Below are 24,392 nucleotides of genomic sequence, written 5' to 3' on the forward strand. Positions count from 1 at the left end.
ACTAGGAGATCATTTTCACAACAATTCAAATTGTGATATTGCTATCAAGATTTAACTGTGTAGTTTTTGAGTCAAACTCATTGACCCATATTTCATGAGCAGTGATTTCACATGAATACATCTCTCATGAGAATAAATGGAACACAATGCTCATTGTATCTAGGTGATGCTCACATAGGTGAAGCATCGAGACTTCTTGGGAGGTCACCCATCCTAGTACTGCTCCAGCTTAAGCATCCTTAACTATGATTTTCCTCCATGATTAAACCCACTCTACTTACAACCCCATTAGCAAAACCTTCACCGAGTGTTGTGCCTTATGAACCATTTATTAGAAAGCCCCTTAAGCTCGTCATTTGATAAATAGGAGATAAGTTCCACAACAAGTCAATTTGTGATATTGTTATATCAGGATTTAACTATGTAGTTTTTGAGTCAAACTCATTAACCCATATTTCATGAGTAGTGGTTCAACACGAATCCAACTCTCATGAGAAAAAGTGGAGCTCTTAACACTAATTGGATCAAGGTGATGCTCATAGAAGTGAAGCACCAAGACTTCCCGAGATGTCACTCACCCCAGTATTACTACAACTTGAGCATGCTTAACTACAAAGTTTCCTTCATGGTTAAATCCACTCTACTTGCATTCCCATTTGCAAGACCTTCACTAAGTGTTGTGCATTATGAACCATTTATTAGAAAGCCCCTTAAGCTCATCAATTAATAAGTAGGAGATAATTTCCACAACAAGTCAAATTGTGATATTACTATCATTATCTAACTGTGTAGTTTTTAAGTCAAACTCATTGACCCATATTTCACGAGTAGTGAATCAACACAAATCCATTTCTCATGCAAATAAATGGTACACTTAGCACTCATTGAATCTAAGTGATGCTCATAGAGGTGAAGCACCGAGACTTCCTGAGAGGTTACCTATTCTAATACTACTCTAGCTTAAGCACACTTACTATGAAGTTTCCTCCATGGTTAAACCCACTCTGCTTTCAACCCCATTTGCAAAACCTTCACTAAGTATTGTGCCTTATGAACCATTTATCCTAGAGAGGGAAAACAGTCATAGAGGTCATTAGAATCTTATTGTTGACTCTTTGTGCTTGATGTATATTCTTGTTGATGAATACAATGGTATCAGTTAGTTTTAATGCATAAAAATGTATGTCTTGTTGAAGTAACTTATCTCTAAATTATACCAAGTCTCATTACAAGAAGTAAGGAAAAAATCCAAAAAAGAATTGTAATGAAAAAATAATCGAGTATTAATTATCGGTATTTTTTTTTAAAGTGCCAGGTAAACTTTTTGACTTGATCGATGATGTGGGCACCACGTACCCTCTGGGTCCATGTGAAATGCTTTTCACTTGGAGCTATGAACTAGTGTCAACATAACTGGGGGACCTTATTACAAAGTTGAGGCCCAAACACATGACAAAATTGGATCAACGAAGGCACAAGCCTACAATCAGAATAATCAAACGAAGGTTTAAATGGGTAGGGACAACAACAACACCACTGCTTAACCAACACACTTAGTGGGGAACCCCATTCGTTATTGGTATTATGACCTATGCTCAATTTTTTTTAATTCTATCCTTTTTACAAATAAGTTTTATTTTATGAAAGCAATGCCATTAAAAAAAATTTAGTAACAAATAAATAAATTATTCCTACTATAATAAAATGCATTTATAATTATGTCAAGTAGATATAATGGTGTGAGTTTTTATAAATAAAATAATTTTATAACTAACAAAGTATGAACTATTAATGATTGAAACTTCAAGATAATAATTTTTAAGATTAGAAAGGTAAAAGTTTAAAATTTCATTCATAAATAAAATTTATGTTGGAATTCAAGAAGACATGAGCTAAGGTGAGACTAATCTCAATGGATCAAAAATAAAATTGTGGTTCATATTATTGATTTAATGTTCTAGTTTGACCCAAAATTATCATAAATTCTTAAGAATTTTGTTAACTATAGACATGAAAAATTAGAATTTAGATTTATCTATTTTAATTAAAAAAAGACACAACTATATATAATCTCCCTCATATTTTAAGTTTCAAAAGTCAACATCTACACTTCAAAACATAATATAAGAGTACTCTAATCACATCTTTTAGATACACATATACTATAAGTGTGATGTGACATTTTGATTCAAATTGTTAATTCTAGAATTCAACTTTCACTTAAAGATAGCACACATTATTTGAACTTCACCATCTCAGATTTGAATAGTCAAAAATAAACTTGATTATATGTCGAGTGCAAGATATAATACTAATACTAATACAAAGATGGTCATAAAAGGCAACTAAAAAAATCACATTTTCCATTATATATTTCAAAATCATATCTTTTTTAAAGTCTCGGTCAGCTATAAAGTCGTTCTATGTGACAACATACACTTCTGTCGTTTATCTCTCCCAGTCCAACTTTTGATATTCTATTTTTAAAAAAACAAATAAAACTTCTGTCATCTTGCTCAAAAAAAAATTGTTGTCAATGTTCAAACTAATTGTCACCATCCATAACTGCTCCAAAGTTTCTGTTGAATTTTTTTTTAAGCATAGAACGCCACTTCAGACAAAAATAAATGATTCTTTGAGATTAAACAATATAAAAACTGTGTATGATTTCTGCTTAAACAAATAAATAAAAAAGGGCATTGATCTGTGCAAACAAAGAAAAAATAAAATAATGGGCGGTGGAATCTATTTCCAATTAGAATAGGCAGAGTTTACAAGAGAAGCTCCCCAAATTCAATCCCATTTAATAAATTATGGATTTGATTTGGAGTTTCAATTGAACAAGCACCGTCAAAACCAGTTCCACTGAAAACTTTTAACACTGGATTGAGAGTGCAAAAGAAGCTGGGATTTCATGGCATCAGAAAATGCAAATTGTCTGGTTTTTGTACTGAATGGGCAAAGGACTGAAGTGGATTTATCTCAAATCCACCCAGAAACTAATCTGCTTTCATATATTCGGTATCATACTCAGTACAAAGGAACCAAACTTGGCTGTGGAGAAGGTATGCCATATCATACACAAAATCTAATTTAAATTGTATTCTCTGAAACTAGTTTGCTTTACATGAACATCTCTGTTTTTCTTGTCTATTGATTTATATCTTTTTTATGCTGATAGATTATGTTCTTTACCATTTGAAAGATAAATTATGTTACTTTGTCATTTAAAAGAATACATCGCTGAGTGTGATTTGAAAACACATTCAAACAAATTTAAAATCAGACAGAAACAGTAATATCACATTATCAAATCTAAAAACAGCAACAAGATTCTCATAAATTGTAAAATTCTACTGAAATATTTCAAATTTCTATTTAGAAATATCTATTTATAGACATACCCACCTAAGATACACTGTTCTTCACTTCAATATCAATGGATTTGTAAGGAATCTCAATTACAACCTGTATACTATGCAACACAATATTGATTTTACACCTCATTCATACGACAGTGATGAATAGTGACCCTTTTTAACTGTTGCAATGAAACATGATGTCTAAAACTAATATGCAACACACTTCATTTTCTAACCAAATTTGAATATATGAAATCTTGAACAAGACAGTTGCATCAAATTCATGAAAAACTTTCACAATACATAATGATATCAAGATTTTACTTCTGAATTTGGCCCGTATGATATTTTGAGCTAAACATTAACAAATTCTGGCGAATCTGTTTTATCTAGTATCCACACAGCCTTAGAGACTCAAGATAATCAAATAAGTTTGTATGAATTTATTTTAGGATTCGAAACAGATATGAACTATCATCTAAATAAGTACATAGTGATTCTAGATAATCTTCATCAGGTTCTCGAGACCAAATCGGCCTGAAATTATCTGATTGGTTGCAGGGGGATGTGGGGCTTGTGTTGTGCATTTATCGAAATACAACACTAACACAAAAGAGGCAGAGGAATTTTCAATAAGTTCATGCTTAACACCGTTGGGATCTGTAGATGGTTGTTCCATCACAACTACTGAAGGGATTGGAAATCGCAGGGATGGACATCATGCAATCCACAAAAGGGTTGCAGGTTTTCATGCATCACAGTGTGGCTACTGCACTCCAGGGTGGTGTATGTCTCTTTATGGTGCTCTTCGTCAGGCTGAAGCCAAAGGCAGCCATGATCATAGACAAGGGTTTTCAAAAATTTCGGTATTGGAAGCTGAGAAAGCCATTGCAGGGAATCTATGCAGGTGTACTGGCTACAGACCCATTGCTGATGTTTGTAAAAGTTTTGCAGGTGATGTTGATTTAGAAGACTTGGGTCTCAATACCTTTTGGAAAAAAGATGACAATCCTGAGCCAAATAAGTTGCCTGAATATAATCCAACTGGAGTTTCTTCAGATTCCAAATTCTGTAAACAAAGATGTGAAGATTCTCGAACGCCCACATTGAATTTTTCTTATAAAGATGAGTTCAGTGGGCAAAAACGTGTTTGGATCAGACCATCCACCTTGGATGAGACTTTAGAGGCTCTAGAAAAAGCTTCTGAGCAAAATGTTGAGCTTAAACTGGTTGTAGGTAATACAAGTGCTGGGATCTATAAAAACATGGAGCCCAAAATTTTTGTTGATATCAGCAACATCTCAGAGCTACAGTGTATCACAAGGCATGATTCAGGGATTGAAGTTGGAGCAGCTGTAACAATTGCCAAACTTATAAAAGCACTGGAGGATACAAATGCCATTGCGGATGATATTCTGGATCATGGGAAAGAAAACCCTACTAGAAGTGTAGTTTTTGAAGGCCTTGCCAATCACCTGAAAAAGGTTGCGTCTGGATTTATTAGAAATACAGCTAGCATCGGTGGCAACATAATTATGGCCAAGAAATTGTCATTTGATTCAGATGTTGCAACCATTCTCCTTGGAGCTAATGCATCAGTCAAGGTTATCTCAACTGAGAGAAAAGAATCTGTGTTAACCATGGAGGAATTCCTTGATAAACCCTGTCTTGATTCAAGGGTACTATTGCTTTCAGTCTTTATTCCAAATTGGAATGATGTTCGCAATCCTGTTGAAAATGGTGGTACCAATGATACTGCTAAATATGATGAGAAATTGTTGTTCAAAACATACAGGGCAGCCATTAGACCGCTTGGTAATGCAGTGTCATATGTTAATGCTGCCTTCCTGGCTCAAATTTCTCTTAATAGCCCTGAAGGAGATCTGGTTGCAAAGAGTCTTAGACTAACATTTGGTGCATTTGGGGTGAGACATGCTATAAGGGCGACCAGTGTAGAAGAGTTCTTAGTCAATAAAGTTATATCAGCAGGTGTTCTTCTGGAGGCAATAGAAATGCTGAAACTGCTTATCGTTCCTGTGGAAGGTACAACAAAATCTGCATATAGGCAAAGTGTGGCTGTTGGTTTTCTCTTTGACTTCATTAGTCCTCTTGTAAAAGATGTAGTGCCCCCTTCCATCAATGATTTTCTGGAAGTTAACAGCAATCAGAATGGAAGTAATTTCAATCATGAGAAGCACTCCTTCAAACCAAAATGCATTATAGAGGGTAAACAAACAATGGAATTTCATCACGAGTATAGTCCAGTAGGCCAGCCTTCTGCAAAAGTTGCTGCAGAGCTTCAAGCATCGGGTAATTCTCTTTCCTCTTGTACTTAAAAATATGAAATAAGAGAAGGTATTTGCTTTAGTGTAACGTAAGTATGTTTTTAACAATGTCTATGAGGCAAAACAGTCTATGGGATCCTAGAGAGCCAACAAATAAATAAAAATGTCATATCTGAAACAAAACTATCCTAAACATCCTATTAATTCAATCTCTTTTTTCTTTGCCGTTTTAGATCTTCTAGTATGTATCTTTATTAGAAACTTTGCAAACCCTTTATCTTTTCTTTTTCAAATAGATTATTCAAGGTTCCACATGTAGTGTCTTAATATAATTGATCTGAATATCATTGTAAACAAAATGTTCTATGATGTAAAGTCATTTTGTCTCCACCATTTTTTGAATGCAATTGCAACATCTTCTACTTGCCCACTCTTCTTTAGGTATTATCCTGTTGGAAATATAAGAGGAGTAACTAAGAGAGGAGGGGTGAATCAGTTACTACTAAAATAAATCTTAGATCCCTCAGATGTCAATGCAAAATTCAGACTGATAAAATTGATTACTGCTAATGCTCGGTAAACACATACAAAATGTTGTAACTCGGTAATCAATTATCCTTAAGATGTTATCAATAATTACTTAATCTTAATTTTGCAAGCATGAGAGAAAAGAAATGAACACATAAGACACTAGGATTTAACGTGAAAATCCAATATGGAAAAAACCACCAATTATAACTAGTTACTATTTTTCACTCTTCTGAAGTGAGCCATGTTAGGAGCCAACTCTGTTAAAGGTTACAAAACACACTATTAGGTGTGACCCTATTAAATGATTTAATCACCCTGTTAGGAGTGGACTTGTAAGAGGTCTTGAAACAATTCAATGGAATTGCCACCTTATTAGAGGATTTACAAATGGCTATTAAACCAACTTTGTTAAGAGATTTTGGATCAGTGCTACAGTGGTTAAAGAGTAACAATGAATTGATCTGATTGAGATGCAACTGAATTGCTCTTTACAGATCTCTATTCTAACTTATACTTGATCCTTCCTGATCGAATGTCACTTTTTTGCTCCACAAGGATACTTGCTTATCCTTCCAGTTCACTTCCTCTCTTCTTGCAATTCATACAGTACTTCTTGCATACTTTGAAATCACAACTTGACCTTTTACTTATACCTTCCATATTGTCAAGTTGGCTCAAATACAAATTAGAATAATCAATATTCATTACCATAGTCGGCTAGAATCAATAGGTAAAATAATTGAGCTTCACATGCCAAAATAAGAAAATCCTTCGATAGCCGACCCTGCTCGGCAGAAACTAACTCTGAAGCGATTTTTTGTGTTAACCAACAAAGGTTTAGTTAACACTGTGAACTTGCAAAAATCCTTTGGTAACCAAGTAAACTCGGTTAACACTAACTCTGTTCAAATTTCCTTCTTTAACCGAGTGAGCTCGGTTAACACTCTTTTCTTGCATGAATTCCTTCGATGCTCGAGTGAGCTTGGTAGACATTGTCTTTGCATAGAGTAAACTTAGGAATGCTCGGTAGACAAGGAAAAACTGTCTTCTCTGTCCAAGTAAGCTAGACATGCATTGACTGTCAATTGATATGACATTTGTGTAACATCAAAGACAACACATAATTAGTCAATTGTATCCAACATATCCATCTTCATTTCACATCTTTGTTTTCCATTTTATTTCTATTACTATAAAGTGAAACAATTAGCTCCTCCAAATATTATTTTGTGCAAATAGTTCATACAAGTCAATAATCTAATCTCCTCAAGGATTGTGGTATTTTATTGAACAAATAACTTTATCTCTAAAACATGTATCTATATATGCAAAGTCATTCTCAATCAACACATCACAATCTACTTGCACACTTTTCGCAAAGATTGAACCATCACAAACATATAGATCTCTAGGATTAAGATAAAATTAAATTATAGTCATTGAAGATTTGCAAATAATTAGTTCTTTTTTTTAAAATGTTGGTCTCGCCATATCAACCCATAGAAAAAATGTTCATGAATTGTTACTTGACTAATCTGAGGATATGCCACTTTTGATAGTCTCACAAAATGACAAGGATACTTTGTTCACTCTGATATATTTGTAAAAACTTTAAGGTTAGGGCCAAAGGACTTGTGATCATATCATTAAAGCTCCAACTCTACTTTGTTTTTGTTCAACAACTTCAATAGTGTTAAACAAGGTCTACACAATTTCAAGAAAATCGAAAAAATTAGGAAATTGATCAATAAAAGTCAAACCAACATATTGCTTATAACATAGATAATGTCCATTTGTATTTCACATATTTATGTTAATGTTTTATAATTGTTCTTTAATCAAAATAATGTCAAACAAAGACAAACATTTTTATAACATAAATTTAACCTCTCAAACTTTGTCTAGAATTTTTGCATAACACAATCTTGTGTAATTAATAACTTTAAGGTTGTGGGACATTGTTCACTCATTATCTATCTTTGGACTTGGATATCTTTATATATTAATTTTTATATACTAGCCTATCGTTTTTTCCATCCTTGACACATCTAAATCTATTTTGGGTATTGAGCACTTAACAAAACTAGGAATCCAATCAATGAATAAGTATCCAACACACTAAAGTGAATTAAAAATATCATATTTCATATAACATCCTCATGGCGGATTACATTTTCTCATCTCAGTCATTCTATTTAATTTGTGTGATAATTCACATGAGGTTTTGCATAAGAAGCTCTTTAAAGGAAAAATGGTTTCCAAACCGTGGCCTCAGATCATGAAGCACCAATGTGTTCCTCTCCATATGCGAGACCTCCCAACATGTTAACTATTACCCAACATCTTTAACTCCTATAGTCAAAGGAGTCATATGGTAACTTGAGGGTCAGTGCAAGATAATGGGTTCACTTTTTGACAAAAAAAATATAACTTCAATTTTTTGGAAACCAAAGTTTATCGTAGTTGGGGTAAACTTTAAGGTACTCACAAAAAGAATAATAGCATAGTATAAAAATATGAATTATGTTAACCATAACATGCATGTGTGTAGCCAACAAAGTAAGTAGTAAATGGAAGTATTTTCAAAATCTTTATGTGGAAAGATGCATATGATTCCAAAGTTTGGTTATGAATTTTTTTTTTAAGCTTTTAATAAGTTTTATTATTATTATTATTTTTGCTAGATTAAAGATATTTTTAAAAATATCTCATAGTTGGTAAACATAGGTTGACCTAAAATAATTGCAACATGTTTTTGTTTTGTTTTGGAGAATCATGTCTCAAACACATTTTTATTCCATGGAAAAAATTAAAATCAAGAATATCTAAGAATTAGTAATATGCATTATGTCATACTTAGAAGGGTTTTGCTTATAATTAAATAATCATTACAGATATACATTCAACACTAAAAAAATACACATTTGAAAACTAGACATATCCATAAATCTAATAAGTTTTGATTACATCAAAAAATCTAAAAAGAAAAATTATTAGTTATATTGTCAAATATTCTTTACTTTTCTACCATAATCTTGTACTTTAGGTCTAAAGCTTATAGTTGAGTTTGCAAGTCTATTTTGAAGCTTAAAATCAAAAGCAATAGCTTGACAAATTTCAAATTTTGCAAATGTGCATTTAAATTAGAAAACATGTACTACTTTGATATTGTTGACCCTTTTTATCAAATGACTCGGTCTTGAGAGTTAAAATGATTACCTTGTAACAAGACCAAATTCTTAATTAGGTTAGGTACTCATTTAGGAATGGAATCTTGAACCTAAATGGGTACTTGTTCTAGATATTTAGATATTGTTGCACATTATATATATATATATATATGGACAAAGTCAAGATTAATTATTATTATTTGTTAAATTGAGTAGATAGACCTTCTGAGGCTCACAATTTACTTTGTGTTGTAACTTCAATAGATTTATTTATAGTAAACAATAATTTTACACAACACAACTTTTTTACACAAAAGATACAATTATTATTTTAATAATATATATATTTGTCACACCGATTTCTAATGTCTAGATATTTTTTCAATATTTTATGTTGCACTTTTTTTCAAAATTATATTTTGAAATTAGAGTAATTATAATTTGAATATAAGTGCATATCATAACATATAACTTGTTTTGTATGTAACTTTTTCTAAACAAGAACATTAATACCCACCATATAGATATGTTTTTATAAAACTTTAGAGCTAAATTGATGTAACCCCAATATCATAAAACAATAAATTCGAATTTGACACAAGATAAGTGTTTTAGAATAACATAGCTCTTCATTAAAAAAATAATTCTGCAACTCTACTTTGCCTAAAACAAACACCTACTTATTACAATTTCAAAAATGATCATATTTGGCAGTTTTTCGGAAAAAATAGAAATTTTTATTTTTGGTAATTTTTAAAACTCATCCTATGAATCCCGATTTTTCCCAGGAAAAGCCCCCAACTAAGGCAAGATGAATTGCCAACTAATCTCCGAAATTTAGAAAAAAATTTTGAAGTTATTACAAAACAGAAAAAATAAAAAACACTTAAGATATTTAAAAAATGAAATTCGGAGGTCAAAATGGAATTTCTGGCTCTTGAAAAAATAGTTGAAACGGCCCCAGCAAAGCAGCAAAGCTGACTTGTTGGAATCCACCTTAATAATAGATTTTGAAGAAAACCCAAAAAAACTTAAGAAAACCCAGATTTGAGTAAAAAATTATGACTCTCCGAACCCCTGCATCATAAATTTATTATTTTTCCACAAGTGAAGACCAAAATCTAGATGCTCATTGAAAAACCTATTGTTAGTACGATATAAATGGAAAACCTATTTTTAGCCCACTTTGAAAATATATTTTCACTTATAAATAGTGAAAATCAATTAAACATAAACAAAAAGTAATCATTTCAAAATGTTGCCTTATACAAATGTTCCCACTCAACATAAACTACAACCACTTCTTAGCAATACATTGCATATAATAAATATTCGAATACTTGTAGAGTGAAACTGATTCTAGGAGGGTGGAGAGCTTCCTATTTGCTGCAAAACATATGTAGAAATGTCGAGGTCTGCTACTCACTCTCGTTGTTCTTTAGAGGTGTGGAGTTTTGGGGGGCAACATTGCAAAGTGTGGGTGGAGACAAGTAGAGGATCCATAAACACTTAATCACTAACAATATCAAAGTCAAGACCTGTGTTTAGCAAAAGCCGATATGTATTCATTGGAGGTGACAACTATAACTTAGTTAATAAGCTATTTGAAGAAACTTGAAAACATGAATAACCAACGTTGGCCCAAAATTACAATAAAAGAGGGCTTGGCTTGTAGGAAGAAGACTTGGATGAAACAAAACATAAAGTGGTGGTGCACTTGGAACATCAAGCCACAAGATTGTCCTATTGCTAATTTATAAATAAATAAATATGTCATGTAGAGATTCCAAACTACCATGTGGTCTTTAACATGGGGCAAACAAGACTCATTGTATTGAAATGTTCAACCCTACTAGGAAGCATGGAGATCATGCTTATCTTTAGGTATTAATGGTAAGGCTTGGGTGAAAGTGGCTCAACTTAGAATAGGTTCTCATCATCTTAGATACGAGGCAAGTAGATAGAAAAGGCCTAAAGAGGAAAGGGAGGAGAGGATCTTCAAGTTTTGCGAAAAGAGGTGGTTGAAACTTGAAACTAAATGTCACTTTCTCATTGATTGAACCACATAAGCGAACATTTGAGCCCACTATAGATTCATCTTGAAAGATGGCATAAGCATGAATAATTTATTAAAGATTAGAATTTGAAAAGAACATAAAGTTGAATTAAATTCCTTTGGCTTGAGGTCCCATAGACACTTAACTTGAGGTCCCATAAACGGTTATCAGAAGCCTTTATTAAAGGTTAGAACTTGAAAAGAGTTCATTTAAGTTTCTTTGGCTTGAGATCCATAAACAGACATCATTAAAATCCTTCATATATTCATTCGTCCATATGGAACAACTTATTCATTCATCCGTATGGAATAAATACAAGTAGAGGACCATTGCAAAATGACACATCTGGTTGGCTCGCTCTCTGCTCGTTGATTTCGTGGATTTAAAGCACCTGGCTTACTTCAAAGTCCTCAATCGCCCGATTTTGATGCTCAGGGCCGTTGGAACAGCACAATTGTAATGCGTTTTGCTATCGTTCTACTCCTTGCTCGTGCGACTGTGCTAATCTTGCCGCCAACATCCTTCAATCGCGCGATCCCATTTCTTCTGCTAGCGCTTAAGTGCCTGTCGCAAAATTTTGCAGTCGTTACAGATGACTCAATCAGATTCGAGAAGACGATGCCCAGGCTGCGAGGTTCATATTGAATTGTGGTGGTCGTCACCGGTGAATATTATCCCATATATCAAACTATTTATCATCCTTTCTCTGATACGAGACTGTGACATCTTCCTCGGCCTTGCCTATGGCCTCATCAATGAGGAACCTTTGGTGGTTTATACCTATCGACCATGTGAACAACTTTATAGAAAGCCCTCCGACGCTTTCACCTTATATCTGGCTGATGTCTGAAACATATTATCAAATGCATGCTTTACAACATTAAAGTCGTTTTTGTATTTTTAATAGAGGTAAATTCTACCCTGTTTTTGACAAACATTAGTTCTGTAAGGAAATGAAATTCGTAGCAGATCACAGTACTTATTCATTATAACTGAACGTACTTTTTTGTCTTACTGTACTCTACGACTTGGTCATTTGTGAATACTATAATCTCTATCTAGGGTTTCTAATGTCTTCAAACATCAACGAGAAATAGAACAATAGTCATTGGCATTTTAGTTTTTATCAATCCAACAACTAATTTCAAGAGCACAACACTACTTTTCAACGAGACAAGAAATTTCGAAGTAGTTTCATTTTTTGTGAGTCTGTTTGTCCCACAGTCTACCCCAGCCCGTCTCTGCACAAACTGATGTTTATTTCAGACTTGCTGAAACCTTCCATAGTAATGTTCCTAAGAGCCGTGCTGGTTTTTCTATGTAAGTTTTGCATAAGGCAGAAAGGAATTCCGCCATTAGACAAGCGGCCGTTCAAATTTCAGTTCTCAATTGCTATATACTGTAAGTAAATGAAATAGAAAAACATGCAGTAACACATGAAAGAAATTTATATTTTCAGCTCAAATTGAGAGATCTGGTGATTGATCATTTGAATTTGTTTGGTATTTAAACTAAAAGTAGTTATATGATCATGATGTCTTATGACTTGATTTATCTAAGATTTGCATATCATTATCACCCTGGTGAATACCGGGTCTAATATAATTGCCTGACTTTGCCTCAACATTTGCAGGAGAAGCTGTATTTGTAGATGACATTCCTTCTCCAGAAAATTGTCTACACGGGGCATTTGTTTACAGCAAAAAGGCTTTGGCATTAATCAAGGAGGTTGATTTAAAAGATGCATTACAATCTCCAAGCGTAGTTTCCTACATATCTTATAATGATATCCCTAAACAAGGGAAAAATATCAGTGTTGATGGATGGTTTGGCGAAGAAATTCTGTTTGCTGAAAATACGGTGGAGTGCTATGGGCAACCGATAGGACTTATGGTAATTAAGTTACAAGGCGTTGCTAGCAGAGTTTGTCAAAATATTTACATTTCCATACAGAAGCATCTGAGTATCACAAGCATGAGCGAAACTTCACCTTTAAAATCCTTTTTGTTGAGACCATTTCTTTACAATTTCATCTGATAAGTTTACATTGTTTGCATGCATTTTGGTAGGTTGCAAATACTTGGCTTGATGCAAAAAGGGCAGCTGATAAAGTGAGTGTAGATTATGATTGCGAGACATTAGGTCCTCCTATTCTCTCTGTTGAAGACGCAGTAGCAAAAAATAGTTTGTATCAAGTTCCCCAAATTCTGGCTCCGATGCCCGTAGGAGATCTTGCAAAAGGAATGTCTGAAGCAGATATTAGGATTGAATCTGCAGAGGTAATGTGTTAAAAAATTTCATCTTCATGTTCTAAGGTCGAATAAAGACCTGCAGCACTGTTCATTACAAAAGCAACTGAAACACATTTCAATTTTAAGATCTATGATAGGATGATGAGCAAAGGTCTCTTAATGAACGTGCAAAATAATATTTGAAAATCATATCTAACTTGATCAGTTCTTTCAACAGGTCAGAACTGGATCTCAGTATTATTTCTTTCTAGAAACCCAGACTGTGTTAGCTATACCAGATGAAGATGAGTGCATGGTAGTTTACAGTGCAAGCCAGAACCCTGATATTACACAAAAAACTATTGCAAAGTGTCTAGGCATTCCTACTCACAATGTGCGTGTTATAACAAGAAGAGTAGGTGGTGCATTTGGTGGGAAGGCATTTAGATCTATACCTGTAAGTTCTCACAAACAGTGATTTCATTTTAGTCCATGTTTTATTTAACTTATTTGTATAGCTACCTTGATCAAATGTTAGACAGCTCTCTATATATTTGCATAAGTACATTTAACATTCGTATACAGGCATATGAATTTGCAATATTTGCTTTGTTGCAACAAGTTAGTTTTCCAGTTGTCTTACCAATGCTTGCAAAGCCTTATACTCTGTCTGTTTGGCTGTAAGAATTGCCGAATGTGACTTTCATCTATGCTGGAATAAACTCTCTTTTGGTATTGGTGCATTCTTTTCTTTAAATAAGTTCTGGAATATTATTTGGACCTGTTTGGTTGATTTAGAAGAGGAGTCGAAATATGCATATTCTATGTTTCGTTAAAACAATTGAAATAGGAATTAGAAATAGTTTTGTTTTAAAATTTTAATAATTAATTAATTTTTAGTTTGGTAATATTTTAAATAAACAAGATCTATTTTATTTATAAAAACTGGTTTTTTATCAATTTTTTAAAAAGCCAAATTATTTTAGTTAGCCTTCATTTTATTTTTTAAATTGACTTTATAAGTGAAAGATATAACACAACCTTTGAACTTCATCGAAATTCAGATGACATATTATATTGTATTTTATAAATTTAATTCTAAATTAAATCAAATTATTTTAAGATCAAAACTAAAATTATTTTATTTTTAAATATATTAAAGAAAATAAAAAATACAATAATATGATATTTAACTGATCTTTTAACATAGTTTTAATTATAAAGACTAAACACAAGATTCATTTCTAAAGATAATTTTATGAAAGTTTAGAAAAGATATCAAATTTGATATTAGCCTTTTTTGTCATTTAAAAACAAACACATATTAAATGCTAATATTGTTGACCTAGTTTATATCTTATGATGAACGGAGAAAATAGTTCAAAAATGCATTTGAGTGGTAAAATACAATCAAACAACAAAGTCATGGACCCAACAATCCATCAAATTGGGCTTATTAAAAACTGGAATAAGAATAAGCTATTCCCGACAATCCATCAAATTGGACTTATTAAAAACTGGAATAAGAATAAGCTATTCTTATTCCATATTTTCTAAGGAATTCCACTATGCTCATTTTGGGGTCAAATTAGGATAGATGAATTCTAATTCCAATTTTGTATTTTGCAAACAAACGTCAAATTGGCGAATGCGAGTGTTTAGATTTTCCTATTCCTGCCCAATTCCTACAACCAAACGGGGCCTTAGTGGAGTAGCCATTGGATTTATGAAATGTAAATCGATACATATATTTATATTCAATAGACTAAGTCTAATTTGTGACATGAAAACAGTTTTGAAGTAAATCAATGAATGAAAGAAAACCAATTAGAAGCTGGCATTAGACTAATGAGTTTCCTGTAAGTCCCTTCTGTGAATGTGTATGGATCCCTGATAGAGACCGGTAGTATTGTATCTTCAAACAATAATAATTCTGATCTGTTACAGAAGTCTGAATATATTTCAGAGTGTAATAAATTTGCTAACTTCAAATTTATTCTGAACAACTATGAATGTAACTGCAGATTGGATATGTGTTTGTCGCTGGTGAGAAAGGCACATTACCATTTTGATTGATGACCTTATCTCATCAATATATATATATATATATACAATTAAGGGAGTTCATGTCCCCATAGCGACATGACTCTATGTGGCCAATGTAGGGTCATTTTCCCTACATGGACTATGACACATTGTTTCCTTTCATTAAACTGCTGTCGGTTCATTAATATATAACAAACCCGATAGTTATCAAGGAATTTAGAAAGTCTTTTAATGATTATTATATATTATATATATATATCTTTCTAAGATAAGATAATGAATGATTTCAGAAACATATAATAGTGATTATATATATATTATAGTAATAATAAGAGAGTCACAAATTCATATACTAAGCATAATTTGTCCTCCACTTCTACTAAAGCTACACTTTAATACTCCCTCAATACAAAAGTTTCTCATATTCTCTTGAAATGTGCACTGGTATCATCTTCAATGATACCTATTAGGAGAATAAGTTATTTGATTTCCGATACTTAGAAATAGTGATCTAGACTAGTCCATCAGATAACCAAAAATCACAATGTCATGAACTCTATTATGACAAGTATTATGATCTCCGACACTCTGGGCAACTACTTAATGAATTCTGATCATAATACGTTTGTTATCATGACTTCTGGTTATTTCAAACAACAACATAATCTTGTCATGATAACAGGTCTACAACTTGTAAGATCGTCACCTTACAATGGTTACCTTTTGTTTATATATGTCAATGAAAGATCGTCACTTTTCATTACATATCAGATGCAACTATAAGATAGTAGCATTTTAATTAAGAATGAATATACATAAATATTTCAAAAACTGAAACCCAATTTCAGTATTCACAATTATAAACATACCAAATTTACCTCTGAAATATTCCAATTTGGGTTTGGAAAGAGGTTTAGTGAGTATATCAACTGTCTGTTCATTTGTACTTATGTATTCTAGCTTGAGAACATCTCGATCTATCGTATCTCTAATATAATGATAAGGTATTTCAATATGCTTAGATTGATTGTGGAAAACTGGATTCACTGATAGCTTGATGCAACTTTGATTATCACAGTAGATGACTGTAGGCTTCAAGGGTTTTCTAAACAATCCAACTAGCAATTTTCTTAAACATAGCGCTTCTTTGGCTCCCATGGAAGAAGCTATGTATTTTGCCTTAGTGGAGCTTAAGGCGATTGATGATTGTATTTTGCTAATCCAAGAGATCATTGCTGAACTAAGATTGAAACATCATTCTGTAGCACTCTTACAATCAATAGAGCTGTTTGCTCAATCAGAATTTGAATATCCATGAAGATTAATCTCAACTTGATCATATTTGAGGCCTAGGCCAATTGTACCACGAAAGTATCCTAAAATGTGTTTGGCTGCCATGAGATGGATCTTCTTTGGCTCACACATGAAATGAATTAGGGCATTGGTTGCATAACATATATCAGGACAAATGTTCGCCAAATACATTAGTGATCCGATAATTTGCCGGTAGTAAGTAGGATCAATGGGTTCAGATGCAAATCCATCATTCTTCAGTTTGATTAGATTTGCTTCTATAGGAGTAGTTCAGGGTTTGCAGTCCATCATCCCAAACTTAGTCAAAATGTCAACTACGTATTTTCCTTGATTTAGAAAGATGTAGTTCTTCTTTTGCCATACTTCTAAACCTAGAAAGTAATGAAGAAATCCTAGATCTTTCATGTCGAATTATGTTGCTAGATCTTGTTTGCATTTTGCTATAAGATGTTCTTCACCTGTTATTAGTAAATCATCAACATACAGCACAAGAATAATCATATCACCATCAACTATTTTGAAATATATGTTAGGATCAACTTCATTTTTGGAATATCCTAATTTTGAAAGGTAGATGTCTATCCTTTCGTACCATGCCCTGGGAGCTTGTTTAAGACCATGCAGTGCTTTCTTCAGTTTACATACATAAGAATTTTCCTCATGGGTGATAAATCCTTGTGGTTGTTTGGTGTATACACTTCTTCAATTACACCATTTAGAAATTTAGTTTTAACATCCATTTGATGTCTCTTCCACCCTTCGGATGCTGCAATGGCTATGATGGTTCTGACAGAAGTGTAACGGGCGACTGGAGCAAAAGTTTCTTATAATCTATTCTTTTTTGTGAAAATCCGTTAGATACAAATGTGGCTTTGTATTTTTCAATACTACCATCTAGTGCATGTTTGATTTTGAAAAGCCGTTTAGAAGAGACAACTTATTTATCTTTGGGTCTGGGTACAACATCCCATACATCATTTTTTATTATGGATTGATATTCTTCAATCATTGCATCTTTCCAAGGTTGACATGATAATGCTTCTTCGACATTTGCAGGTTTTGTTTTGACGAGTTTAGAAATTTGTTCTATATAGCATGAATGGCTCCTTGTTCTCTTGTTTTCTCTGACTACTTCATCATGTTCTATTTGATTTTCTTATGTCATTTTTCTTGCCCATAGTGGTATCTTTTTATTGTTAGGATTTTCAGGTTTTTTTGTATTAGGACTTGGAGGTGCAAGACTTCCAGTATCAATCTCGCTCTCGTTCTCTACTAGAGGATTCTCATCTAATTCAGTAGTTGGTTTTGAGTATGATTCATCAATGTTCTTGGAGAGATTAAAAGTAATGTCTTCTTCAAATTTTACATTTCTGTTGATTTCAATAGTTCTTTGTCCAGGGATGTAAATCCTGTAATGTAACATCCGGATTTCCCAGGTCTAATTTATCATTCAACTTACTCAAGGAATATAGTTACTTCTTCGTTTCATAGGAAGGCAGTTACATCATTCATGTTCATGTGAAGAAGATTTTACCATTAAAAACAGTTAAACAAAATTTCTTAACTAAATACTTGAAATACCATTAAATGAAATTACTTCTGAAGTTGAAAATCACATACCTCGGAAAAACTGAGACTGAAAATCAGCAAAAGATGCTTCTGCAACCACCTGGATTAGTCCACAAGTACACTATAACAATTTCACAAGTCGACTATCATCTAAAAACTGCTATCTCAAAAATCATTTGATGATTACAACTAAATACCACTATAATTTAAATTAGGGCATCACATATCATTTTACCAATTAGGGCATCAATTACCATCGGTTCATTTAGGGCTTCTGATACCATTTTACCACTTGGGGCTTCCGCATCCATGGATTCAATTTAGGGCTTCCGCGACGATGGATTTAATCTAGGGCTTCCGAGACCACGAATTCAACTAGGGCTTTTGATACCATGGATTCAGTTAGGGCTTCCAATACCACTGTATCATTTAAGGTTCCAGCTGTCACATAATCAATTAGGGCTTTGGATTTCTTTTCCTTTTGATTACTTATTTGTGACAACTTCTCAAGATTAGATAAATACTTATATTCAATATTCATTTATATGAAAGTAAATGATAACAATGAATTACTTCAATTTAATCTTACCTTCTCATAAACAAAAATGATAATACCTGTTTCCGATAAACAATTGAATGCATGGCTTATCTCTGTCTGATGCGTATCCAACATCTTGAGAGAGATGAAACATTGTCAGGGGCTTAACCACCCAACCTCGGACCACAGCATATCTCCACACGATCTCTAATGAGAAAGACCCTCCCTACTTGGAATTGACAAGGATCATCTTACCATCCACTGGGCATTATGATAAATAACACGCCATACAACTTGGTAGCAGGAGATCACCATAACAGGAATATGCATGAGCTATTAATTAATTCATATTAAATGATAAAAAGGTCATAACTGATACTGGTTCATGTTATCGATGATTCCTTCCTCACACCTCTTCACCCTATTCAGGCCTCCAAGCCGATGATTCCTAGGTGTTATCAGGTTAAAGATCACAATTATATTTTACAACTTTTTCACCACATTCGGGTATCTTACCTGGTGATTTCCTTTTGATCTCATTATCTCATTCTCGGTCAAATATATAATTCAAGATGGACCTGATTCTAAACTGGGTTGATTTACTTTCTTATCATGGATCCAGAGATAACTCAAATAGCTCTACATATTCGGATAAATATAAAAGAAAGAATAAGAGAACAAACTTTATAATTTCAATGTCCTATCAAATTTGGATGCATTTGGATTTAAACGCATTTATCTGAGTTTTACAACATGGTTCTCCAATGAACAAAATACAAAAGGTGTAGACACATTTATCCTTAGCTTATCTCAGTTATAGACATTATTTCAATTTGTATAATGAATTTGATCAGAGAAGAAAAAGCCTTTCAAGGAAAGATTTATTGAAAATTGCACATTCAGATGTTATAATGATGAACAGTCTTAAGATTGGAACTCTACTATAGCAGCCGGCTTCAAACATTACTTTCATTATTAAGAAATTGAAGGCAGAATGGAAATACGTATGGCTCCCTTCATAGTTCGTTTTCTCTATGACATACCCTTGAACAACAATGAATATGCATGAGCTATTATCAATTATTAAAAATAAATGAAATTCGAGTTGGCAAATTCTTCAAGAAGGATTCAGATTAATGCATGCAGTTTCAGACTTTAAAAAAGAAATTAATGATATGGCAGCCGACTGATCTTAGAAGGTCATACTAGTTAAAAAGAAGTCTTAGTCGACTTCACTCACTGTCATGCAATAAGGTTGATATAGAGGCAGAATAAAGAGGTAAAGACAAACTTAAATCTCAATTCATAGTTCCTTCAATAGTACTGGCACACATATATTAAAGGTGAAGAGCATGTACGACTGCTACAGAATCGATCACCATGTATTATCAAATAGTATGGGATGGAAAATGATTTCATTGAATGCATATTTGCAACCTTACGTGACTGAGATGTTCGGATGCTTGGGAAACTCGAAACCGTGGCAATCTTGTTCAGCCGTATGCAAGGTAAAACCCACTGTTACTACTGTGACTGTATTGATTGCTAGCTGGAAAAATTCGGATGCAAATGACTCGAGAGCTGAAAGTAATAATGGACGCCAAAGCAAGAAAAATGAATGCCGAGTTATGCTGAAGATTGTCGATTAGCCAACAAAGATGGTTGCTGAGAATGTTTTAAGGTAGCATAAATAATTTTGAGCCGACCTCACGGCTACCCAAGAGTTATAAAGAACCCATACGAATTCCCTCAAATTGATTAATTATGCCAAGTTATATCATTAAAGAATATTAAATTAGAAATAATAGAGTTGAAAGGTTGTAATTCGAAAATAACTCAATTATTATTATAATTCGAAAATTATTAAAATCTTATAAGTACTTTAAAACATCATTTTATTAAATTATTAAAATATAAAGATGCCAAAATATATTTATATTCAAAAGCACATATATAAACTATTATTAAAAATAATACGACGAAAGATAATTTAAAATCCTTTCAGAATACGTTTATATTTAAACTTAATTAATTAAATTAAATTAATTACAACTCATGCAGTTCCAGAGATGTGTCCTGTTCCAAATCACTAGGTTCACTACCTGTCTGTCCAATGATGGTGATGCCTTGCCTAATTCTTTTCTGACAATGCTTCCACCCCTTCAACATGCTCCCTACAAGGAATTCCTTTATAATTAAATTATAAATTATATAATCTTAAATAATCATAACGGTTAACCTTTCATTTTATTCTATGAATTCTCGATTAACGATCAACTAACATGTCATCTGCACTTGAAATCATAACGACCAACTATCTTACCATCTCGTCAAATTATATTAAATTAAACTGCCAACTGACTTCATGTGAACCTCAATGGCTATATTTCAAGCTAGGTCAAAAATTGGGATGTAACATGTAACCTTTGGACGATTCACTGTATTTGACAAATATGCCCTTCTTTCTTGATAGTTTTAGTTTGGTTATCTTTTCTTTAGGAATGTGAATATATACAGGGCACCCAAATATTCTTAGACGACTTAAGTCTAGTTTGTTGCCAGTAAATACTTTTCCAAGAGTTGTATTTTCCAATATTGAATGAGGACATCTATTTTTTATGTAAACTACAGTGTTAGAAGCTTCAACCCAAACGGAGGTGTGAAAGTTTTGATCATGCATCATAGTTTTGACAGATTCAATAATAGATCTGTTTTTTCTTTCTGCAACTCCATTGTGTTGGGGATTATATGGTATAGAAAACTCCCTCTTAATCCCAATAGAGATGCAAAAATCTTTGAAGTTTTCTGAAATGTATTCACCCCATTGTCTAATCTTAGGATTTTGATTTTCTTTCCAGTTTGGTTTTCAAATAGTGCTTTAAATTTTTAATTTGGATAACACTTAGGTTGATTCTTTATGTTTAAGGAAGTAAATCCAAGTTTTCTTAGAAAAGTCATCTATAAGAATTACATAGTATAGACACTTAGGGAAGGTACAGACATTGGACCACATAAGTCAGTATGAATGAGTTCTAGTATAGATTTGGATTTGTGTTCACTTTTGGGAAAGGACCCTTTTATGTTTTTACCTAAGACACATCCTTTGCAAATACCAGAATGATCAAGTTTTAAACTAGGTAACCCAGTTACTATTTTTTCTATGAATGATAAGGCATGAAAATGAAGATGACCAAGTCTTCTATGCCAGATTTCATTAGTATTTGAGATTTCATGATTCAGGGCTAGATTTTGATGGTTATAGAGTTTGTACAAACTTCCATCTCTAAATCCGATGGATATAGCATTCTTAATGTTGGAGTTCTTTGGCCAAGATGGTACTTTATCCTCTTGGAATGTGATTCGATACCCTTGGTTTGCAAGGCCGGAGATGGAGACCAAATTTCTTTTTATACCATGTGCAAACGAAACATTCTTTAGTTGAAGAGTGATACCCTGTTTTCTGTTGGATTGAACACGATCCAATACCTTTTACCGGATGTGTAGAATTATCCCCAGTAGTCACTTCTTTAGAGGAGTATCCTTCAAAGTTTTTGAATTTGTCTCTAAAATCTGTGATATGATGAGATGCTCCACTATCTATTATCCATGCTTCTTTGTTGGAGTTGAGTTCATTTGAGAGACCTAACTAAAATGCAATGTTTTCATCCTTTTCATCTTTGACTTCTGCTAGTGCTGCTTGAATTTTCTTCTGTTCCGGACATATGAGAATGACCAAATTTGTCACATTTGAAGCATTGTACTTTTGACCAATCTCTTTATTGTATGTTTTGTTAAATTTCTTTATTTTTTGTTTGGATTTACCTTTCTTTCCTTTATTATTGGTATTGGCTTGGAGGGCTTGAATATCTCCCTCTTGATTTAGATTGATTCCTCTTGAAATTAATCTGGACTCTTCTTGAGTACAGTTGTTTTTAAGTTGCTCAGATTTTTGGAAGTTCAGGTTGAAAGCTTAGTCCACGAATAAAAGTTTCTCAAGATAAGGGTAATACTTTTAGTGCTATGATACAATTTTTTTTTTGTCATCCACTTGATTTCCAATAGTTGCAAGTTGATCTCTAACTCAAGATGTAATAGACTCTCCATTGTTCATTTTGATGTATAATAGTTGTTGCTTCATTGTCAACAATCTACTGGTATTATTAATTTCGAATGTATTCTTAATAGTGGTGAACATCTGGATCATTCTCGGGCATAGACTTATCTTTCTCTATGTGCCCTTCTAATTCCATTTCTCAAAGAATGATCATTACTTGTATTTTCCATGATGCAAAGTTGGAGGCCCCTTCAAGTCTGTCTTTCAGTCTTACGTGATTCACCATAGTTTTAGATTGAAGATAGTTTAATAGATTTAAATCTGTATAAGACTGACTGAAATTCTCTATTAGTGTGGCTCTGATACGAGGTGAATGTGTATGGATCCCTGATAGAGACTAGTAGCATTGTATCTTCAAACAATAATAATAATTCTGATCTGTTATAGAAGTCTGAATATATTTCAGACTGTAATAAATTTGCTAACTTCAAATTTATTCTGAACAACTATGAATGTACCTGCAGATTGAATGTGTTTGTCACTGCTGAGAAAGGCACATTACTCTTTTGATTGATGACCTTATCTCAGCCAGCTATATATATGTGTGTGTGTGTGTGTGTGTGTACATACATACATACATATATATAAGGGAGTTCATGTCCTCGTAGGGACATGACACTATGTGGCCAATGGCCATGTAGGGTCATGCCCCTATGTGGACTATGACGCATTGTTTCCTTTGATTAAATTGTCGTCGGTTCATTAATATGTAACAACCCTGATAGTTATCAAGGAATTTCAAAAGTCTTTTAATGATTATATATATATATCTGAGATAAGATTAAGTATATGAATGACTTCAGAAATATATAATAGTGATTATATATATCTATATATATATATAAAATAATGAGAGACACTTTAACACCTAGGAAACTTTTTAATAATTTAATTTTCTCATATACATCCATAGTGACATGAAAATAGTATTGAAGAAAATCAAGGAAAGTTAACAAAATAGAAATTGACACCACTTTCAGACACAGTGATGCAAATGAAGAAGAAAGCTCGGCACAAAAGATGCATCCTCTAGGAAGACTAAAGGAATTTGCATTGCACACTACATGTATGCATATATATAACAACCCACAATCTTCTAGAAAATTACATTATAAACTACATGACAACAGAACTTGTACTTCAATTTTTGGAGTTATACTTAGGTTAAAGTAATA

At 32.9% G+C, this 24,392-nt stretch overlaps 1 protein-coding gene across 1 annotated transcript in view; it reads left to right on the top strand.

Annotated features, from left to right (window-relative positions):
• Window positions 1-2,680: 2,680 nt before the first annotated feature.
• LOC149553978 (indole-3-acetaldehyde oxidase-like) overlaps window positions 2,681-24,392 on the top strand; it is a 97,045-nt gene continuing 75,333 nt past the window's right edge. The window contains exons 1-5 of the mRNA XM_089789311.1: window positions 2,681-3,065; window positions 3,924-5,672; window positions 13,039-13,298; window positions 13,475-13,684; window positions 13,875-14,093. Of these exons, the coding sequence (XP_089645437.1) occupies window positions 2,915-3,065; window positions 3,924-5,672; window positions 13,039-13,298; window positions 13,475-13,684; window positions 13,875-14,093 (2,589 nt within the window). The 5' untranslated portion in view covers window positions 2,681-2,914. The remainder of the gene's footprint in view (window positions 3,066-3,923; window positions 5,673-13,038; window positions 13,299-13,474; window positions 13,685-13,874; window positions 14,094-24,392) is intronic.

Source organism: Cupressus sempervirens, chromosome 6, assembly GCF_028749045.1.
Source record: "Cupressus sempervirens isolate cs-2001-9-10 chromosome 6, ASM2874904v1, whole genome shotgun sequence".
NCBI classification, from domain to species: Eukaryota; Viridiplantae; Streptophyta; class Pinopsida; order Cupressales; family Cupressaceae; genus Cupressus; species Cupressus sempervirens.